Source organism: Pteropus vampyrus, unplaced genomic scaffold (assembly GCF_000151845.1).
Source record: "Pteropus vampyrus isolate Shadow unplaced genomic scaffold, Pvam_2.0 Scaffold570, whole genome shotgun sequence".
Classification (NCBI taxonomy): Eukaryota; Metazoa; Chordata; class Mammalia; order Chiroptera; family Pteropodidae; genus Pteropus; species Pteropus vampyrus.
In genome coordinates, this window is record NW_011889351.1 from 31230 (window position 1) to 49876 (window position 18647).

Sequence of the window (18647 nt, forward strand, 5' to 3'; positions counted from 1 at the left end):
TATAATTTAACATGATTGGATTCTAAGAAGGACTTACCGAAGCTAACATATACAGGGCTCAAAATTATGTGTTAGAGAGCTATGGGTGAACTAACCTGAAATTAAATTTGGCTTACCTAATTCACTGATTTATCCCACACATCTAACTGAGGTATAGTGTTCCTTATTTCAGGAAAGGAAAATAATCTATTGTAGACTTTCTAGACGACATGTATAAAACTTTTGTTTTCTCTTTTTCCCTATAATGAGAACACCAACTTCTTTATTAATTCTTCAGTGGCTAAAAACTAAGACTGAAAAAGAGAGACAGAGAGAGACAGAGACACACCCTTATGCTTGACCTTCAAAACCTGCCAAAATGTGCTTAATAAAAGCACAAAGAATTCATCCCAGCACTGACCTATTGCCTCCCCAGCCCCAGGCTCCACCTTTCCAGGAGCAGGCTGAGGTGGTGCTGGGCTGCTGTTCTTCACAGGCTCAGCACTTGTCCCTGAGGTAGTTTCTTTTCGAGAGGCTTTGGATGGAGGTGGCTCTTCTACCACAACACCACTTTGTCGCTGCCTTCGCCGTTTCTTACTCCATAATTCATGACAATCCTGCCAGTGGGGGAGGCTGAAAAAAGACAAAGCAAAGGGGAAACGTGTGTGGGAATGTGGTAGTGAGTGAATAGAGGAATGAGATTAAAATATGAAGGCGCAGAGCAGTGAGGAATGAAAAGGAAAAGGAAAACATAAAATTAACTAGAGAAATTAGTAAATAAATAATAGCAGTATAAAAGGAATCATGGCATACAATAGTCAGGAAATAAAAGTCCAAAAGCTCAGAAGATTTCTACAGTAAGAGATGAGGATTTTGCTAAAACCAGAGACACACCTGCTATATAAATGACCATATTCCAACCAAATAGTTAAAACTTATAACTGTTCTTGCTTGGTATAACAAGAATAAAGGAGAATTTTATTGGTCAAGTTTCAGTTGGGAATAATTATCACAGAGATGACTAGCTTGTTGATATCTACACAAAGTCCGGGCAGAGCAGTGATTTAAGTCTTGGAATAACGTAAGTACATTATGATTAAATCGCTTCTGTGTAAAATCAATTATGTTATTTGGTCTGTGAAGACCAAAAAACTGGTTCTTTCTTCTTTCTGCCCACTAAATTTCTGTGACTAGGTATTTTCATTTGTAGGGTTTATTAGAATATTTTAATATATCTAATATATTTCCAGACTTCTCCATAATAATATAAATAGTTCCAGCAGGTCAAATCTTACTACAATAAAAATTACCGTAGCCAAAAAAATCTCTCTGTATAAAGAGTTTCCAAATTTCAGTAAAAAAACTTATATATTTCGAACCATATTGGACGTATCAAAATTCTAGCAGTAAATTTCTTTGGAACAATCAAATTTGTAGTTATTACTGACTCATGTACTACTATCTTATCCATTTCTTTATGATACACAGTTTTTCTTACAGAAACACCCCCAAACTCAGACATGATAGCTAAAATGCTGTCAGTGATAAATTCAAACATAAAGGACTTTTTATTTGTCAGAATGTAAGATGTGAGTGTAAAGCCTCTGAAGAGCCTACATAATACGGGAAATTCATAAGATTCTGATAAAAAAAAAAAAAGACACTGAAAGGCCATATTTTCTACATTAAAATTCAGGACATACAACCTGACAGTGAAGCAAACTATTTAAAATTAGGACTGTTCTTAAAAGTGTGGGATATACATGGTCACCATAGACATAGGGAATTCAAGCAGATGGAATAGTTAAGAGCAAAAACTAAAAGGAATACCTTCAAAGAGGTTCTACAGAGCAATATACTGGGGATCTAAGGACAGAAGAAGATAGCTTAATCAAACTAGAACAAATATCCTATTTAAATCTATTCCTTGTTTTAAAAAAACCTAATGCAATAAAACCTCTTATCAACCATATTACTACTCAAGGATGACCTCTCCATTTGGGACTTGGCCACTGCAGTTCTTTTAAAAAGCTACTACTTTGAATTTCTTATCTCCTAGGCCTAGGGGGAAGTTTAGGGTCACTAGGTGGCCACCAGCACTTACTCTGGAGGATCCATTTTGCTGAGGTCGACATCTTTAAGGAAGTCACTCTGTAGGGTCTGCTCAGCTGTACAGCGTTTGCTAGGATCTAGTGTCAGCATGTGGTCCAGTAAATCAAGAGCTGCTGAAGGAATGCTGTGGAAAGGAAGAAAAAACAAGTTCACAATGACCCCACAGTTCTTAAACCTGTAACCTTGTGTCAAAGGTCTCTGAATTTCCAGCTCCACGTAAAACTGTAGAAAGGGTCTACAGCCATGCCACCTTGAATATGTCCGATCTCGTCTAATCTCGGAAGCTAAACAGGGTTGGGCCTGGTTAGTACTTGGATGGGAGACCACCTAGGAATATCAGGTGCTGTAGGCATTAAAAAGGGGGCTGGAAGCTGGCTAAACAATCACATAGATTTGCCTCTACACAGCATTTAAGTGCTACAATACAGGAAGAACACATAAAGCAAGCAGTTAAATTCTCTTTTTGTCTTGAGAAGATCAAAAGCATTATGAGAAAATTTATATTGTTCAAAATAAAAATGGTTTTCCATCATCTAAAGCCTTCAAAAGAGAAAATTCCAAAAAGGCTATGACAAAACTCATACACTATTGGAAAATAAAATGTTTTCCTATGATGTATTGTCATAATAAACTGGGACAACACTAACTCCCTAGGCCAGGAAAAAGTCAAGTCCAAACACTAGCCAACCACAGAAAATACATGTATACTTTTTCCAAACTCACAAAGAGAATTCTTCTCGTAGACGCCTTCTATATTGCTTCTTCGGTTTCATGGTATTAAAGTAGGGCAGCTTGATAACATCAGGCCACACAGCTGGACAAGGGCTACCACAGAGTCGACTGAAAATAAAGCAAAAATCAAGAAACAGTGAGTCAGCATCACAAATTCTGGAGATTCTAGAAGCAGAAATGATTACCTCCTGAGGTCTGGGGAATCTTAGCTTATTAAATAAGACGGCATACAGAAAGGTAAAACCTGACCTCACTCCTTTAAGGACAGAAGGAATAGGATAGAAAGAACTAGTTATAAGATAATGAAGAGAAAATACTGGCAAAACAGTCCAAAATGATCTATATATTTGGTTTTGTTAAATACATTTTTAATCCTCCTCAGAGGTTTTCATTACCAATTTTGTTTTGTTCAGTTAGTGTTAATTTTGAAGGGCTGAGCTGGTCTTATAATGTCCCTATAGGAAAAAACTGGAAGAAGAGAGCCTAAGACTTAAACTTTGATGGAAAATTGAGTTTACTATATAACAAATAACGAGTTACATACCATCTTTTAAAAAGTCTACATTAGCCTGCTGTATCCTTTCCTTTAATCTTTTTGGAAAAAGAAATTCAAATTCCATCCCAAAACCAGGCTTTCCTTATATCCTCTATTAGAGGTTCTATTTTATAACCATGTTTTTATGCTGTATCACTTACTCAACTCTGAGCTCTTTGAAGGCAGGGACCTATCTTATTTATCTCTGCATCCCAAAGTTTAACAGAGAAAGGAATTTGTTACAAACAGGTTCAATAACTGTTTGCTAAATAAATTGGATCTTAATCTAACCTAAGAATGAAATAGCTATCCTGAAAATGGCATGCTATTATATGAAAAACTAATAAAAAATACATGAAGTAAGACTTCAAAAGTAAGTGGAACACAACTTCTTTACAGATATAGCCCATGACAAAATATACAGTAAACCTGATTGTGTGAAGAGAAACTTACTTGGACATAAGGAGCATAAAATCATTTAGTAGAATGACTGGAAAGTGTTAAATTAGAGGATGAGATTACCTATCACACCTGGGCACTCAGAGTACATGCAGAGCTGTACCTGATCAGTTCTAGCTGAGCCAGTTCCAGATTGGCTTGAAAAATAGGCTTCTTTGTGAACAGTTCCCCAAGGATGCAGCTAGAAAGAGTAAAATTGAGAGGTCAGAAGAGAAATCTCTGGCGCCTATTTAAACTGTGTCTCAATAAACTTCTATATCAGACTGCATCGAATATATACAATGTTGTAAATTAGCCCAAAACTGCAGTGTCTGAGTTTCATAAAAAAAATTTCTTGCAGTTAAAATAATATAAAGGTTTAAAATTTGCCAGTATATCAAACTTTGCCACCTCTAAAGGACAGTCTATATATAAGCAGAGAAAGCGAGTCAAAATTCCTTTTCTATCAAGTCCATTGTAAATTAAGGAATTAACTAAAGATTTAAAATCCCACACTTCAATTTTGCAAGGATACTCAGCAGTTCCTATAGAGAATATTAGCTTTTTTCATTTATCTGCTCTGTAGAATGTGTACTATACTACAGCCTTCCGGGCACTGTATTTTAAAGAAAAGTTTATCATCATCAGTCAAGATCAGTTTCAATAGGACTTTTAGAAACATTATGCTTAAACATCTTTATCCTTTTGAAAAGGCTATTCAGAACTATACTGACATATTTACACAGTCTCCAAATTTCTCTCCACAAATTACTTATTAATTGCAAAAGCATCAGCCCTAAGAAGAGATGAAATATTGCCATTTGTGATAACATGGATGGACCTTGAGATAATCATGCTCAGTGAAATAAGCAATACAGAAAAAGTTGAAAACCACATGATATCACTTATATGTGGGACATAAACCTAAAAGCAACAAACAAATAGGACAAACAGAAACTCATGGACATGGACAATAGCCTAGTGGTTACCAGAGGGTGGAGGGTAGGGGAGAAGAGATGGGGTAAAAGCAGTCAAATATGTGGTGACAGAAATCTAACTATGGGCAGTGAACACAGAATGCAATATATATATGCCTTACTGTTAAATTGTGCACCTCAAACTTACTGGATTTCATTAACCAATGTCACCATAATAAAAAATAAAATAAAGTAAAACAACAAAAAAGGAAAACTAGTAACTATTTAGTAAGAGAAAAAAGATGACACCTGTGACCAAAATTAACATCACCAATAAGGAGCATATAGGGTTCACTGAAGTACAAAGGTGTTATCTTGAAAAGAACACTTATGGAGTATTCCAGCCAAAAATTCATAACCTGAACCTATTTATTAACTGGTCTGTATTCTTCAAAAATGCAAATGTCATGAAAGACAAAGAAAGGTTAAGGAACTGTTCCAGATTAAAGAATGGCAACTAAATGTAATACATGATACTGGATTAGATCCTCTATCAGGTGAGGTATTGTTTCTAAGACATTATTATGTACATAAAATGAGAATATGGAATATAAGCTAAAGTATTCTATTGAATAAAGGTAGTATACCAATATTTAAGTTCCCGAATTTGATAATTGTACCGTGATTACTTAAGAAAATGCCTTTGTTCTTAGGAAATGTATATTAAATATTAAAAAGAAAAGGACCATGATATACAGAACTACTTTCAAATAGTTCTGGAAAAAAACATGGTATATTTATAAACATATATTTTTATTCTATGTATATATTGTATGTTGTGTGATATATATACACAAATACACATACATGAATATAAAAGTAAATGTAGCAAGATGTTAAAAATCAGTGAATCTAACATGAATGCATCTCAAAATAATTATGCTGAATAAAAGATGTAGAAGAAAAAAGAGCATATACTATGATTCCATTTATATAAAAGTCTAGAAATGGAAATCAATCAATAGTTATAGAAAGTGGAACAATGGCTGCCGGGGAATGGGGTGGTATGCACAGGAGAAAGAAATTACAAAGGAGCACATGGAAACTTTTGGAGGTGATATTATCTTGGTTGTGGTGATGGTTTCACTGATGTATACAATATGTACACTTTAAATATGTATAGTTTATTACACACCTAAAAGGTTAAAAAAAATTAGTGAATCTGGATAAAAGCTATACTAAAGTTCTTTGTACTGTTCTAGTAACTTTTCTGACATTTGAATTTATTTCAAAATAAACTTAAAAATAAGTGAAAAAAACTACACAAATACTTCATGTTTTTGTATGTGTGAAATATTTCATTTTTTAAAAAGTGGAGAAAGAAAAAAACTGACAAAGAATCTCTTCTCTGGCCTGCGCTCTGAAATGAGATTTATCCACAAATACAAAACCAATGTTTATAGTTTTATTTTATAAGTACTTAGCTTGACTAAATTTGAGAAAGCAAAATAAACCTAGCTCTTAAAGTTATTAGCACCTTTCTGTTAACATTTCTTAACGTCAAATGACAAATTCTTACTTCCAACATTCTCTCAAACCTTACCCAGAGATAAAAAAGTAAAAATAAAATTTCACTGTTTCCAATATTAACTGCCAAATCAAATTCCAAATAACAATGTTGTCAGAAATGGTAAAATAAGAGAAAAACACAAACAAACAAACAAACAAATCCAGCTTGGTTTTCAGACTCTAGGTATAATTTGTTGTACTGGTCTTTTAGTTTCTCCTCTGATTTTCAAACTGAACCACTCCAGCAATTCTCTGAAAAGAAGATTCTACAAAAATATCTTCAGAGAGACTACCAAAGATCACCAAAGATCACCAAAGTAGTAAGCTCACATCAAAAGTCAAATAAAATCTCAATTCAATTAGTCATTGGGCTTTAAAGGAAGTCTAATTTTCTATAATTTTAATTTCCTAATTAATTTGTTTTTCCTAATTTCAGTCTTTTGGTGAAGACATAGTTATGTAATCAACACTTTGTTATTGCACTAAGGTGGTAGGTTACAGAGACTTAAATAACAGTACCAACAGAGCTATGAACTTTCCCTATGCATCTTAATAGGGCATTAACTTTAGAGTCTAGTTGCGACAATTTAAATACTAATACTGTTATAGCAAATAGTTCAGAACACAAACACACCCAACTTCAGTCAATAAAATTTAACTAAAGCTTCATTTGACTTGGGTAGGCTACCACAGAAATTGTGCTCTCTTTCTCTGTCACCTTTTTCATTTTTGAAATAAAACCTCTGCAGTGTTCCTTTTAAAGAATGACATTAACAGGTCCTTCTCAGTACCTTTATTCTGTCTCTTTCTTCTCTTACACTATCCCTCTCAATCTCTGCCTCTGAGAAGAGACCACACTCTGGAGTGTTACCCATTTTCTAATAAACTTTACTTTAGACTCTTTAAAAAAAAATGACATTAATAGAGAGAAAGAATGGAGAAAGTGATATGCTCTACTGGACAGTATATATCAGAATCCTAAATTATGAGAGTCAAGGACAGCGTATGTATGCATAAATCATATAGCATAAGAAATAATTAACAAACATGGCCCATTTAAATTGTCTACGCCCCTAACAAACAAACTGTAAATATCATTTTCCATTAAAAAAACTAAGACTCCTTAGAGAAATGGCTGATACCAGGTCTGGGGCAGGAACTGAACAAGACAAGCCTGGAACCAGAAAACAAGGAAAATGATCAAAGACTACTATGGTTATATCAAAAGGACTCAAGAATTAACCTTAATAAACTCCAGGGGCCAAAAACTGGACAGTCCGAACAGAAATCAAGATGAAAACTATAATGGATTAAAACATATCAAATATGTTTAATTCTATGAGTTCGTAATAAAACTAAAATACAAACCCCCAAAACCCTCTCTTTGGTCATCTTTGGAGGATGCTAGGAAACCACCTCATTACCTTGAAAACTGGTAAATAAAATGAAAAAATTAAACCTTTATCCCTATCTTTTCCATATTATTTGTACTAAGGGGCAGTCAAAAATATAAGTGATCTTTACTCCAGGAAGGAATGATATAATTAGAATATCACCATTACAAAACAACCACAAATAAATAGATGTGGATCATTAACCCATTTCCCGTTTATAAAAAAAAAAAAAAGTGCAGCTCGCTGCCAGTGTAAATTTAATTTCACATAAACACGCTCTTTGAGGCTGAAGCAAATCTGACTGGTTTTCAGTGTGAAAATAAAATATAAAAACTGTTCTTGGAGTTATTTCTGAACAGAACTTGTCTCTAATCCTAATGTAGTAGAAATGTATACGCAAATCAGATTCATCAAATGACTCTTCGGCTAACAACTGTTCGAGAATGTTAACATCACGCATAGGAATGCCACATTTTCTAGGATTTGACATTTTTGGCAATTGAGAATTACTATATTTTGTAAATGGAAATACCACTACTAAAAACAGAATGCTATAAATAGAATAATGTTATTTGTTTCCAAAGACTACCGATATACTAGAGCTATGTGAAAATAATAAAAGCGAGGTATTTCGTGGCAAACTTCGAGGTTAAAGTTAAGATTGTAATCCACGAGTTATATTGGGGTAAACTCTGCAGTTGTAACACTAACATTTCAAAAAGAGACAACTATATATCATGTAAAGTAGTGTGTGTGTGTATGTGTAAATCTCCCCTAACAGGGATAAATATTTCATCAGGCATTGTTTAGAATTGCTGTATAAGGTGATAATAAAAAGCAGACTAATTTGTAGTGAATTATTCTATTGTTTTTAAATCCTTTATAGATAATGTATCTAGTTATTAAACTCTGGGCAGAGACTCCCACTGCCTCCCACACCCAACTTTGATGTACCATTAGACTATATAATCTCTCAGATGTACTCGAAACCACATGTAAAGTGGTTTCAGGGTCAGTGGATGATTGGGAATCAAACCCGAATTCACCTACAATTTACAGGAAACAAAAAGGATAGAGAATCATGCTAAAACACTACAACCACCACCACCACCACCACCACAAGGATGCAATCAGCAAAATCCAAACTGAAAAGATCTACAGGAAAAATGACCTAGTTTCTTCTAAGGAAATTGTAAGGAGGGTGGGGGAACCCAAGAGAGATGGAGAGAGAATCTACAGTTAAGACTTGAGATAATCAACTGTAATCTATGGACCTTATTTGAATATATTTAGATCCCAATTCAAACTAGATTAAAAAAAAGAGTTGATGAAATTTTTTTTAAAAAGTGTCTCATATTAAAAAATGTTCAACAGATTTATTTAACACCTGTCTAAAAGTTTATTCCTATCCTTTTGAGCTTTAAAAAAAGCTGCAAAAGCCAATGTACCGAGAAAACAAGGTACAAGTTCAGTATGTGAGTTACAAACAAAAGAAAAGTGCAGGAAGCCTTACCCACAGCTCCAAACATCTATGGCTGGTGTGTAACGCTCCTCTCCCAGAAGAAGTTCTGGAGGTCGGTACCATAGAGTAATGACTTTGTTGGTATAAGGGCGACTGAAATGTAAAAAACCACCAAGACATAAATTTACAATGGCTTCTGATGCAAAATACTTGTACATTTAAATGCAAATAGAAATAGCTACTGATTGAAGATGAGATTATCAAAACAGCTCCATAGCAACCTAAGAGCTCAAAAGTAAACTAGACACAAGTAGGAAATGAATAAATAATTTCCATCCAATTTGGGTCGATTTATTTTAGTCCAAGGCTGATTCAACAATTTAGATAGAATTTACTCTTTACAATCTAGGTGGTAACACATTTAGAAAATTAGGGACTTTGACAGTTATTGCAACTTGCAGGATACTACAATACCCAAGAATAAAGAGGATTCTTTCCTATTTCCCACATGTAACTTTGATGAATGCCTTACCTCTCTTCAGAGTTATAGAGCCGCGCAAGTCCAAAATCTGCTAGTTTGATTTGCCCACTGTAAAATAAAAAACAATTATTTTCATAAATAATAGCAGCAACCTCTAAATTATACCTAAAAAGACAAGCACTAATTTAGAAGTTAAAAGAATTACAAAAATTAATTTTAATCTCTATTCTCTTAGTTCTACTCTTAATGGTCACTCTCCCAGATTGTGGCTCTTTTGACTACTCCAGTTTATAAAGCCTTATGCTTTGTTTGTTTGTTTTTGAACCACCACTGTATTTTTGGATTTAACTCAGCTAAATATTTTATTTCTTGGCAAACAACAGTTGCTAGAACCTGCCAGAATAAATATTTATTGTTTGGTGAAAAAAAGGGCTGTTATAGATTAAGAGAGATTTAAGAGGCCTAACAATAAATCCAATTCATAATCCTTGGCTGATTCTGGTTTGAACTAGGTACATGAAAGACATTTTTCACATAATAGTAAAATGCTAATTGTATATATATTATTAATTACATTAGTGTCTCAATTGTTGTTTATTAGAAAAACTTGACATTTTCCCAATAAAAAGTAAACAATTCTGTGGCTTTAACCGATTTCTTTCAAACAAGGAAAACAGCTTTGATCTGAGCAAACAATTTTTATGATAAGCGAGGCTCCTTCTACAAGCCTACTGCCATCACTTCCTATACCACTATACCATGATATACAACTATGGCCTTAGAGCAGTGGTCTCTAACCTTTTTGGCATCAGGACCAGTACTCCTATGAGAATCTAATACCTGATGACCTGAGGTGGAACTAAGGCCACCTGCTAGCACCGGCAAGTGGGCTGCAAATACAGATGAAGCTATGCTCTCTCACCCACCTCCTTCTGCTCACCTCTTGCTGTGCAGCCTGGTTCCTAACAGGCCACAGGCTACGGACCAGTACTGGTCGGTGGCCTAGGGGTTGGAGACCTCTGCCTTAGAGGGGTTCTCAAACTTTAATATCACCTGGAAATCACCTGGAAAGCTTGTTAAATGTTTCCTGGGCCCCATTCCCAGAGATGCTTATTCAGTAGGTCACAGCCCACAAATTCCAATTTCTAACAAGCCCAAAGGTGATGCCAATGCTGCTGGTCTGAGAATCACACTTTGAGAACCACTCCCTTAAAAGGATCACACCCACGTTTCACTTTGCTAAGTGTTCTGTCTTGACAATAATGTCAAGTAATATTTTAATAAACTGCAACACAGAATGTTGGGAAACTATTTAAAAACCATTTATTAACTATTCTGGATTAATCATATTTATCTAAATTGTTATGTAGCCTACTTATTTACATTTACAACTTGTGTTATCTCTTGGGAAATGCAAAGCCAGGTGCATGATAACTCAAATCAGGCAGAAAAATGAGATAGAAAAAAAGGAGACTAGGCTAGGAGGTGCTCCTCAAAATATTAGCAATAAGAATAGTAAAACAAGGTACCTACTACAGGCACACCTCATTTTATTGCACTTTGCTTTATTGCACTTTCATCAGCATGGGGGCAAGAACCTCCACCAACAAAAAAAATTTAGAACTCACCAAAGGCTTAGATGATGGTTAGCATTTTTTAGCAATAAAATATTTTTTAATTAAGGTATGTACTTTTTTTTCTTAGATATAATGCTACTGCATTGAATACACTACAGTACAGTGTAAACATTGCTTTTATATGCACTGGGGAACCAAAAAATTGGTGTGACTCATTTTATTGCGATATTTGCTTTATTTTTGGTGATCTGGAACCAAACTCACAATCTCTCTGAGGTATGCCTGTAACAACGAAACTTTACATTAAATCAACCCTTATTATTCCTAGTAAAGATTATAAGCATCTTACTTACTTGCCCCAAACATCATTACATTTTAAAGTTCAATTTATAAGCAAATTCTGAGAGAAACAAAAAGGAAAGGAATAGCTGATTTGAGCCCTATCTTGAGACAAAAAGGGTTCCTCAAATTTCTTGGCATCCTTACTCTGAGAGGGGATCCAAGATTCAAGGTATATAGTAGGACTAAAAGTTAAAATGGCAATACATATATAGTTAGAGAAAATTAGGCTAGACCTAAACATCACCAGCAGCTATCATATTTCCTAATCCATCCCCTCTCCTTCTCACTCTCAGTGAATGACCTTTATTGAAAACAGAAGTCATTAGGTGAGAACTTAACATTACCTATAAACATTTTACACCTATAATCTTCCTTCTTTTCCTTCAATTGCAAAACAAGTGGATCAATCTCTTGTTCAAGGATAATCAACACCTACACTTGTGGCTACTACCATCTGTGGCCTTGATCCCATCTCTAGAACCTTGCTACTTTAAATTATCTGGTTATTCCCTGAATCTTCAATGTCTCCCTCTCTACTGATTTTCTTTTCCCTTAGCATTTAAAAACGGTCAAACCGGGGTGGCTCCTTAGTGTAGTGGTGAGCACGTCTACTTTACACGCAGAAAGTCCTACTAGGTTCGCACCCCTGGTGGAGCCACGGACCATACCCCAGGTGTGTCAGGTCCCCTGGGTGCTCCAGGCCCTAGGGGCGTGCTGCAAGTGCGTGGGAGGAGACGCCCTGCCTTCAGAGATCCAGTTCTTAAGGGGAGATGGCAACATCCGTAGGTCAGGGATGGGAGTGTGTGTGGGGGAGGGATTAAAGAGCGGAAAAAAAACTGCTCAAACCTCTGCATCCTTAAATAAAATATAAAAATCAAAAAATTAAAGACACATCTATCTTCCCCTTCCTATTAATTGAGCTACCCACCCACTTACACTGTCACCACTGACTTTTACATTTTCATATTCTCTTCTTAGGTGTTATAATCTGTCTGTGGTATCTGACATCTATGATCCCTCCTTCTTAAACTGGCCTATTTTGTATTCATAATATTTCCTTATTTTCTTCCTCTTTCTCTGACCATTCCCTTAGGTTCCATCTTCTGACACCTTTTCTATGCTTGATAACTCCTGAATCTATACTGCTAGTTTGGAACTCCCATGTGACCATATGCCTATTAGGTATCACTGCCCTAGGTATGCAACAGACATATCCAAAAGGGATTTATTTACTCTTCACTCCACCCATTTTGCTCTTCTTTCTGTAATCTCCATATTGACCATTTTGCCACCCATCTAGTGAGTTTCTCATCAGAAATCTGTGAGATATCTTAAAATATTTTCATTCATTCCCAACCAAAGTTTATTGATCTACCAAGTCCATCCTGTCTATCTTTACTAGTAATGCCTTAGCTAGTTCAAGAACTAATTATCATGGTGTTCTTAATAGGTCTCTCTGCCTCCAGTGTATATCCCACTTAGTGACTTTTCTGAAACTACACTGTGTCTCCTCTATCTAAAACGACTTGGTCTCATTTATACTTGTATATTTAAGATATAATGAACATCATAGAGCCTAGCCCTACCTCCCTCTCTCATCAACTGCTTTCTCTTCCTTGTCCAGTTGAGTTCTCCTTATCATTCTCTCCAGGCCATCTCACCTATAAGTCACTGTGTAGACAGAACTAAATGGGCACGAGCAGAGGCTGGATGGATCAGACTAGACCATGAGACTCCTGCATCCTGCTTAGCTTCCTGAATATGGAAGTCAGAGACACGGAGGGGCTTGGCCCACCAGAAAGGACACCGATCAGGACTGCAGTTATTCCCTGGCCTGAGACATCCCCCAGGGAAGAACAAAAGGACCAAAAGAAAATATATTAATACTACAGTCCAAGAAGCTGCAAGCTGACAAACATCATCAAATTCTTTAAGCATTATTATTATGGATGTAGATTAACCGAGCCCAGCTTTAATGAGAATTGTGGGATCACAGAGATAGCAACAGAAAGAATAAGCTCTTAACACCATGTTTTGTCTCATAAAGATATTTAAATACAAATATATATTTTATGTATGTTTTAAATTTGTAACAATGCATTAATAGTTTAATTTAAAAACAAAGGATTAACTGAGCCAACATCCTTCAATGACTGCCATCTACAGATAAAACTTAAGTTCCTCAATGACATATGCAAGATCTGGCTTCACCAGTGCACTTCTTGCCCTAGCAATACTGTTTACAGTTTTCCAGACATGTTTTTTTCACATTTATGTGCTTTTGTCCATGCAATTTCTTTTGCTTAGAAACTTAACCCTCTGTTGTCGGTCTTTCTGATAAACTCCTTTTAATTCCTGGGAGCATCTTCCCAGGTGCTCCCAAATTCAAGGAAAAATTGGGTTTAATAAATGTTTACTGAACTGAACAATTTGTTTCGATCCCCTACCTAACTCTGAGCTCTCCAGTGACCAACTATCCCATATGACACTTTTAGTGCTAAAACCAGGACAGTCCTAGGCAACCCTGGATGGTTGGTCATCCTACTCCACAAAGACAGAAAATATGTCATAATCATTCCATATCCCTATCTAAATAATGTTTGTCAAATATAATTGAACAGAAATGTTTAAAACAATGGGTGAATCAAAGATGGCTGTAAAATTTCCTAAAGAACCAAACACTGGCCTGATTCAGTGGTACCAGACTTACTTTTTATTCAATAGATAGGGCTATTAACAAAGACTAGAGTGCATAACACATATAATATCACCAAAGCAGTTTAGGCAAATAGCCAAAGAAGAAAGTAGATGATAAAAACTTCTGAAGAATTAACACTGCTCATCAAAGAATTCATGTCTGTCTACACTATTAAAACCTATGAGTAAGTGCTGGGCAAAAAAGTCAATCAACAACTACAGCTGTTTAGTCTGAATTCTGATAACTGAGAGTCTCAAGAGCAGCTAAAAGAACAGGCATGTTTCTCCTCACTAAACAAGGGAGAATTTCACTAAGATCTCAATATCTGTTTGAATTTGCCTAGGACCACATATTATTTACTAACTATGGCTAAAATCTCTGAGTAGGATGTGAGTGATTTCCTAAAATCTTTGCAATTAAAAAAACCTTTACAACTCTGCCTCTGTTAATTCCTTATCAACATAGAGTCTGGAGACTCTACTAATCAGGATATCCCTATCCTAAGTTGTTCCTAAGGCACAAACATCAGATGTATGTAAATGCAAAAAACTGCATTATTGGTTCTACCTATAACCCCAATTAACTAGCTGAAACTAAGGGGGTCAGAAGAGAAGGAGAAAATGTTTATCCTCATTTGGTTTTACTATGTTACCTGTTGTTCAGCAAAATGTTAGAACACTTAATATCCCGATGCAGGAAATTCTTTTTGTGACAATAATCCAATCCTTCCATTAGCTGTTTCATGAATGACTTGATATGGTCCTCAGAAAAGTGCACCAAACCAGATTCTAGCAGTCCCATTAAGTCGTGGTCCATATACTCAAATACAAGGTAAAAGGCACCTATGTAAGATGAAAGAAAAAAATTAAAACAAGAGAAAGAAGATTATGAAATGACAATGCCTCAAATTTTAATATAACTTTGGAGTTGACCATAAAGCTCTCTGGAACAACCGCGTAATTTTATAGATGAAGAAACTGAAATTCAGAGCAGCTGAATAACTTGCTCTTTCTAATAATAACAGAACTACTATTTGAATTAATGTTCTGACTCTTAGTTCAGTGCTCTTTGGACTATTTAAATCTTGAAAGGGACAACTCATGAATGATATTGTATTACTACTCTTTTATATCTAAATCAGTTAACAAATTATAGAGCTTGGGCTGAATCCAGTCTGCTTGTCTGTAGTAAATAGTTTTATTTATAACACACAACCATGCCTGTTTGTTACATATTGTCTATGTCCACTTTTGCAGAAGTCTTTACCTTAGTAAATAAGATTCACATAATATGCCAGGGCAGCATGATATATTTAGTTTGTTATAAGTGCAATTCATAGTATTTTTAAGAATCAAAAGCAAGGTGAATCATCCAATTAAACTCCTTAAATTTAGAAGTTGATAGAAGGAGAAGTACACCAAGAAAACTGTCAAAGATTTGAAATCCACTTTATCATTCCACTTTCAACAGGGTGCATGATAGAGACAAATTTTGTAACTTAATAGACCGAGTTAGACACTGCTATACCTATTCTCAAAGTCTGTCTCCTAGCGGCATAAAGACAAAGATTTTTAATCTAGGGGGTAGGCTTCAAAGACTCTTTGAACTCTCTGAGATAGTACTCAACATTTTAAACACATATATATGCAACATTTTAAAGGTATTTTTTTGAAAAATGTATCCACGTTTAAAGAGGTCCATAATCCCCAAAAAGTTAAGAACCACGGCATTAAGGGAATGTTTTAGAGAGATTTAGCTACAACCTCATACAAATAAAAACACTGAAATTACAAAAGATAAGTAGACAAAGGACACAAAAGGAAAACTCAAAAAAAAGGTAAAACTGCTAAACATGGAAAAAATCTCAGAAGTAATATAAGAAATGCAGTCCAAAATATCATACTTCACCTACCAAGATGACAATTTATTAAAAAGATATACTTAATGTTAAATTATTATTTTCTTAAAAGCAATCTAACATTAAATATAAAAACCCTTTTGACCAAATAATTCTATTTCTAAGAAACTATATTAAGAAATAAATCTAAATGCAAATATTTATGTACAAAGATGCTCAAAGTTCTATTATATATTTTTTAACTGGCAACGAATTGCTCAACAAAAATTGAAGTAAATTTGGATTCATCCATTTTTATGCACAGTCATTAAAACATGTTAATATGGGAAATTGCTTATGACAAATTATAAAACATTAAATATACTTTGATCCCAATTATGTTAAAATAAGCATATATATGATATAAAGTACTAGAAAGAAATATGCCAAAATGCTAATACTATAGTGGTTTTCTATTGATGGTGGTATACTGGAATGGAGTGAGAGAGAAGTAACTGCCATTTTCTTTTTCTCGTTCGTCTATATTTTCAATCTTTCCACAATGGGCACGTATCATATCCATCTGCCCATTATTTAATTTTTTTAAAAAGAATTTAAACAGTACATGGTAAATTATTTAAATAGTACAGAATGACACTGATGAAGTCTGCAGAAACAATCAATTAATATTTTCTTATTTGCCCTTATAGAAACTAGCTATACTTACATTATTTTTATGATCAGAAAAAGACATACCCAGAAATAAACCTAGTATTCTTAATTTCATTCAGATCTAATGTTTGCAAATTTATCTAATTACTTTTCATAAGCAGAATTTCCTTTTATTTGCCTTAAAACTACTTCTACCAAACTCAAGAGGTGCTAATCCCCTAGTGCTAATATCTTTGAGGCTCTGTAAATAAGTGCAGCTTAACTTTATCCACTACCTTCCTAATTTTATGTATTTCAATCATATTTTTATAAAATTTATTTTTAATTATGGTTGACATAAAATATTATATTGTCTTAGGTATACAATACAGTGATTCTACTATGTACATCTTTTATATACTTTATGATTACCACAGTAAGTCTAGTAATCATCTGTCACTGTACAGTTATTATACTATTGATTATAATCCCTATGCTGTACATTACATCCCTTGACTTATTTTATAACTGGAAGTTTGTATACTCTTAATCCCCTTCCCCTTTCCCTCCCAATTATATTCTTTCTCAACATTATAGATTAAATTTACAGATGCCATCTCTTCACAGTTGCTCATGTCTAAACCTTTAGATTTGCTTCAATAAAAGTAGTTAGATGTTATATTACAGACTACTTCAAATATAAGTATGGAAACAATGAACAAGTTTATCCCCCAAATGAGACAAAAGTTAAAAATCCAGGAAAACAAACCACTATGTGACCTGAAGATGATTTAGAAATACCTGCTTTGAATTCTAAAACTGTATCGGTGCAAAACTATGTAAAAATATGAATGTATACAAACAATAACCAGAAGGGATGATATAAAAATGAGAGTAAGAAACAAACGCATAGATACCAGAGAACAAAACTGATGTTTGCCAGATGGGAGGATGGGTGAGGGGATGGGCAAAAAGGGTGAATGGGATTAAGTACCACCAACTGCCAATTATAAAATTAGTGATGGGGATATAATGTACAGCACAGAGAATGTACTCAGTAATATCATAATAACTATGTATGGTGACAGATGGTTACTAGACTTATCATAGTGATCCCTTCATAAGGTAAATGAATGTCTAAATCACTATACTATATACCTAAAACTAATACTCTACTGTTTGTAAAGTATAATTAGAAAGAAATTTAAAAAATGAGAGTAAGTGATAAATCTGGGTTTCAATTTTCATTACTGTTGTTATAATTTATAAAAAAAGGATTTAAAATATTGATTGGAAGAGGATCTTATAAATGTTTACATGCTATTGCTTCTCAGCCTTTTGGCTAAAATCTAGTATCTGTTCAAATCAGTTTAATTGTTTACATGCTGACCTTACTAAGTGTTACAACAGACTCTAATTTTAATGATTATCAATGATTTATTTTTTTAATTAAATTTATTGGGGTGACTAACAACGATTTCTAAAAGTATGAGTATACTAATAAAGAATGGACATTTTATAAAATAAGCACTGTTCAGCACAAGAGCAATCTTAATTCTGGTAGAGATGCAAGAAAGAAGCCAGATTTTAGTACAAACTGTTAAATTCAAACAGTCAAACAATCTAAGAAAGGGAAGTAAGATGTACCAATCCACCTGTAGAAACATAGTTCTTTGCTCGTACCTTTGTCCTTTTTGAAATCCAATGCATCTTGTTTATCTGTGACGATTTCCTTCATGTTAACAACACTTCTGTGGATTAACTGACGAAGGATTTTGATCTCACGAATGGCTGTGATTGGGAAGCCCTCTTTCTCATTGTCTAGTCTCACCTTCTTCAGGGCCACTAGCTCTCCTGTAACAATAAATTCAAACTGTTAAGATTTTCAATTAGCATTTTTTGGCTCTCATTATGAACCACCCA

General features: G+C 34.5%; 1 protein-coding gene and 1 pseudogene across 3 annotated transcripts in view; one reads left to right on the top strand and one right to left on the bottom strand.

Annotated features, from left to right (window-relative positions):
- The window catches only part of CDK12 (cyclin dependent kinase 12), a 57720-nt gene that overhangs the window by 25005 nt on the left and 14068 nt on the right, over positions 1-18647 (bottom strand). For all 3 annotated transcript variants that reach the window (XR_897292.2, XM_011384291.2, XM_011384292.2), the window contains exons 5-12: positions 18408-18578; positions 14889-15078; positions 9671-9727; positions 9190-9291; positions 3921-3998; positions 2815-2931; positions 2084-2215; positions 401-612 (exon numbers count right to left, since the gene is read on the bottom strand). Coding sequence is in view for 2 of the 3 variants with exons in the window: in XM_011384291.2 (XP_011382593.1) it covers positions 401-612; positions 2084-2215; positions 2815-2931; positions 3921-3998; positions 9190-9291; positions 9671-9727; positions 14889-15078; positions 18408-18578 (1059 nt within the window). In the remaining variant the exon portion in view is untranslated. The remainder of the gene's footprint in view (positions 1-400; positions 613-2083; positions 2216-2814; positions 2932-3920; positions 3999-9189; positions 9292-9670; positions 9728-14888; positions 15079-18407; positions 18579-18647) is intronic.
- Positions 2325-2443, top strand: LOC111733484 (annotated as a pseudogene).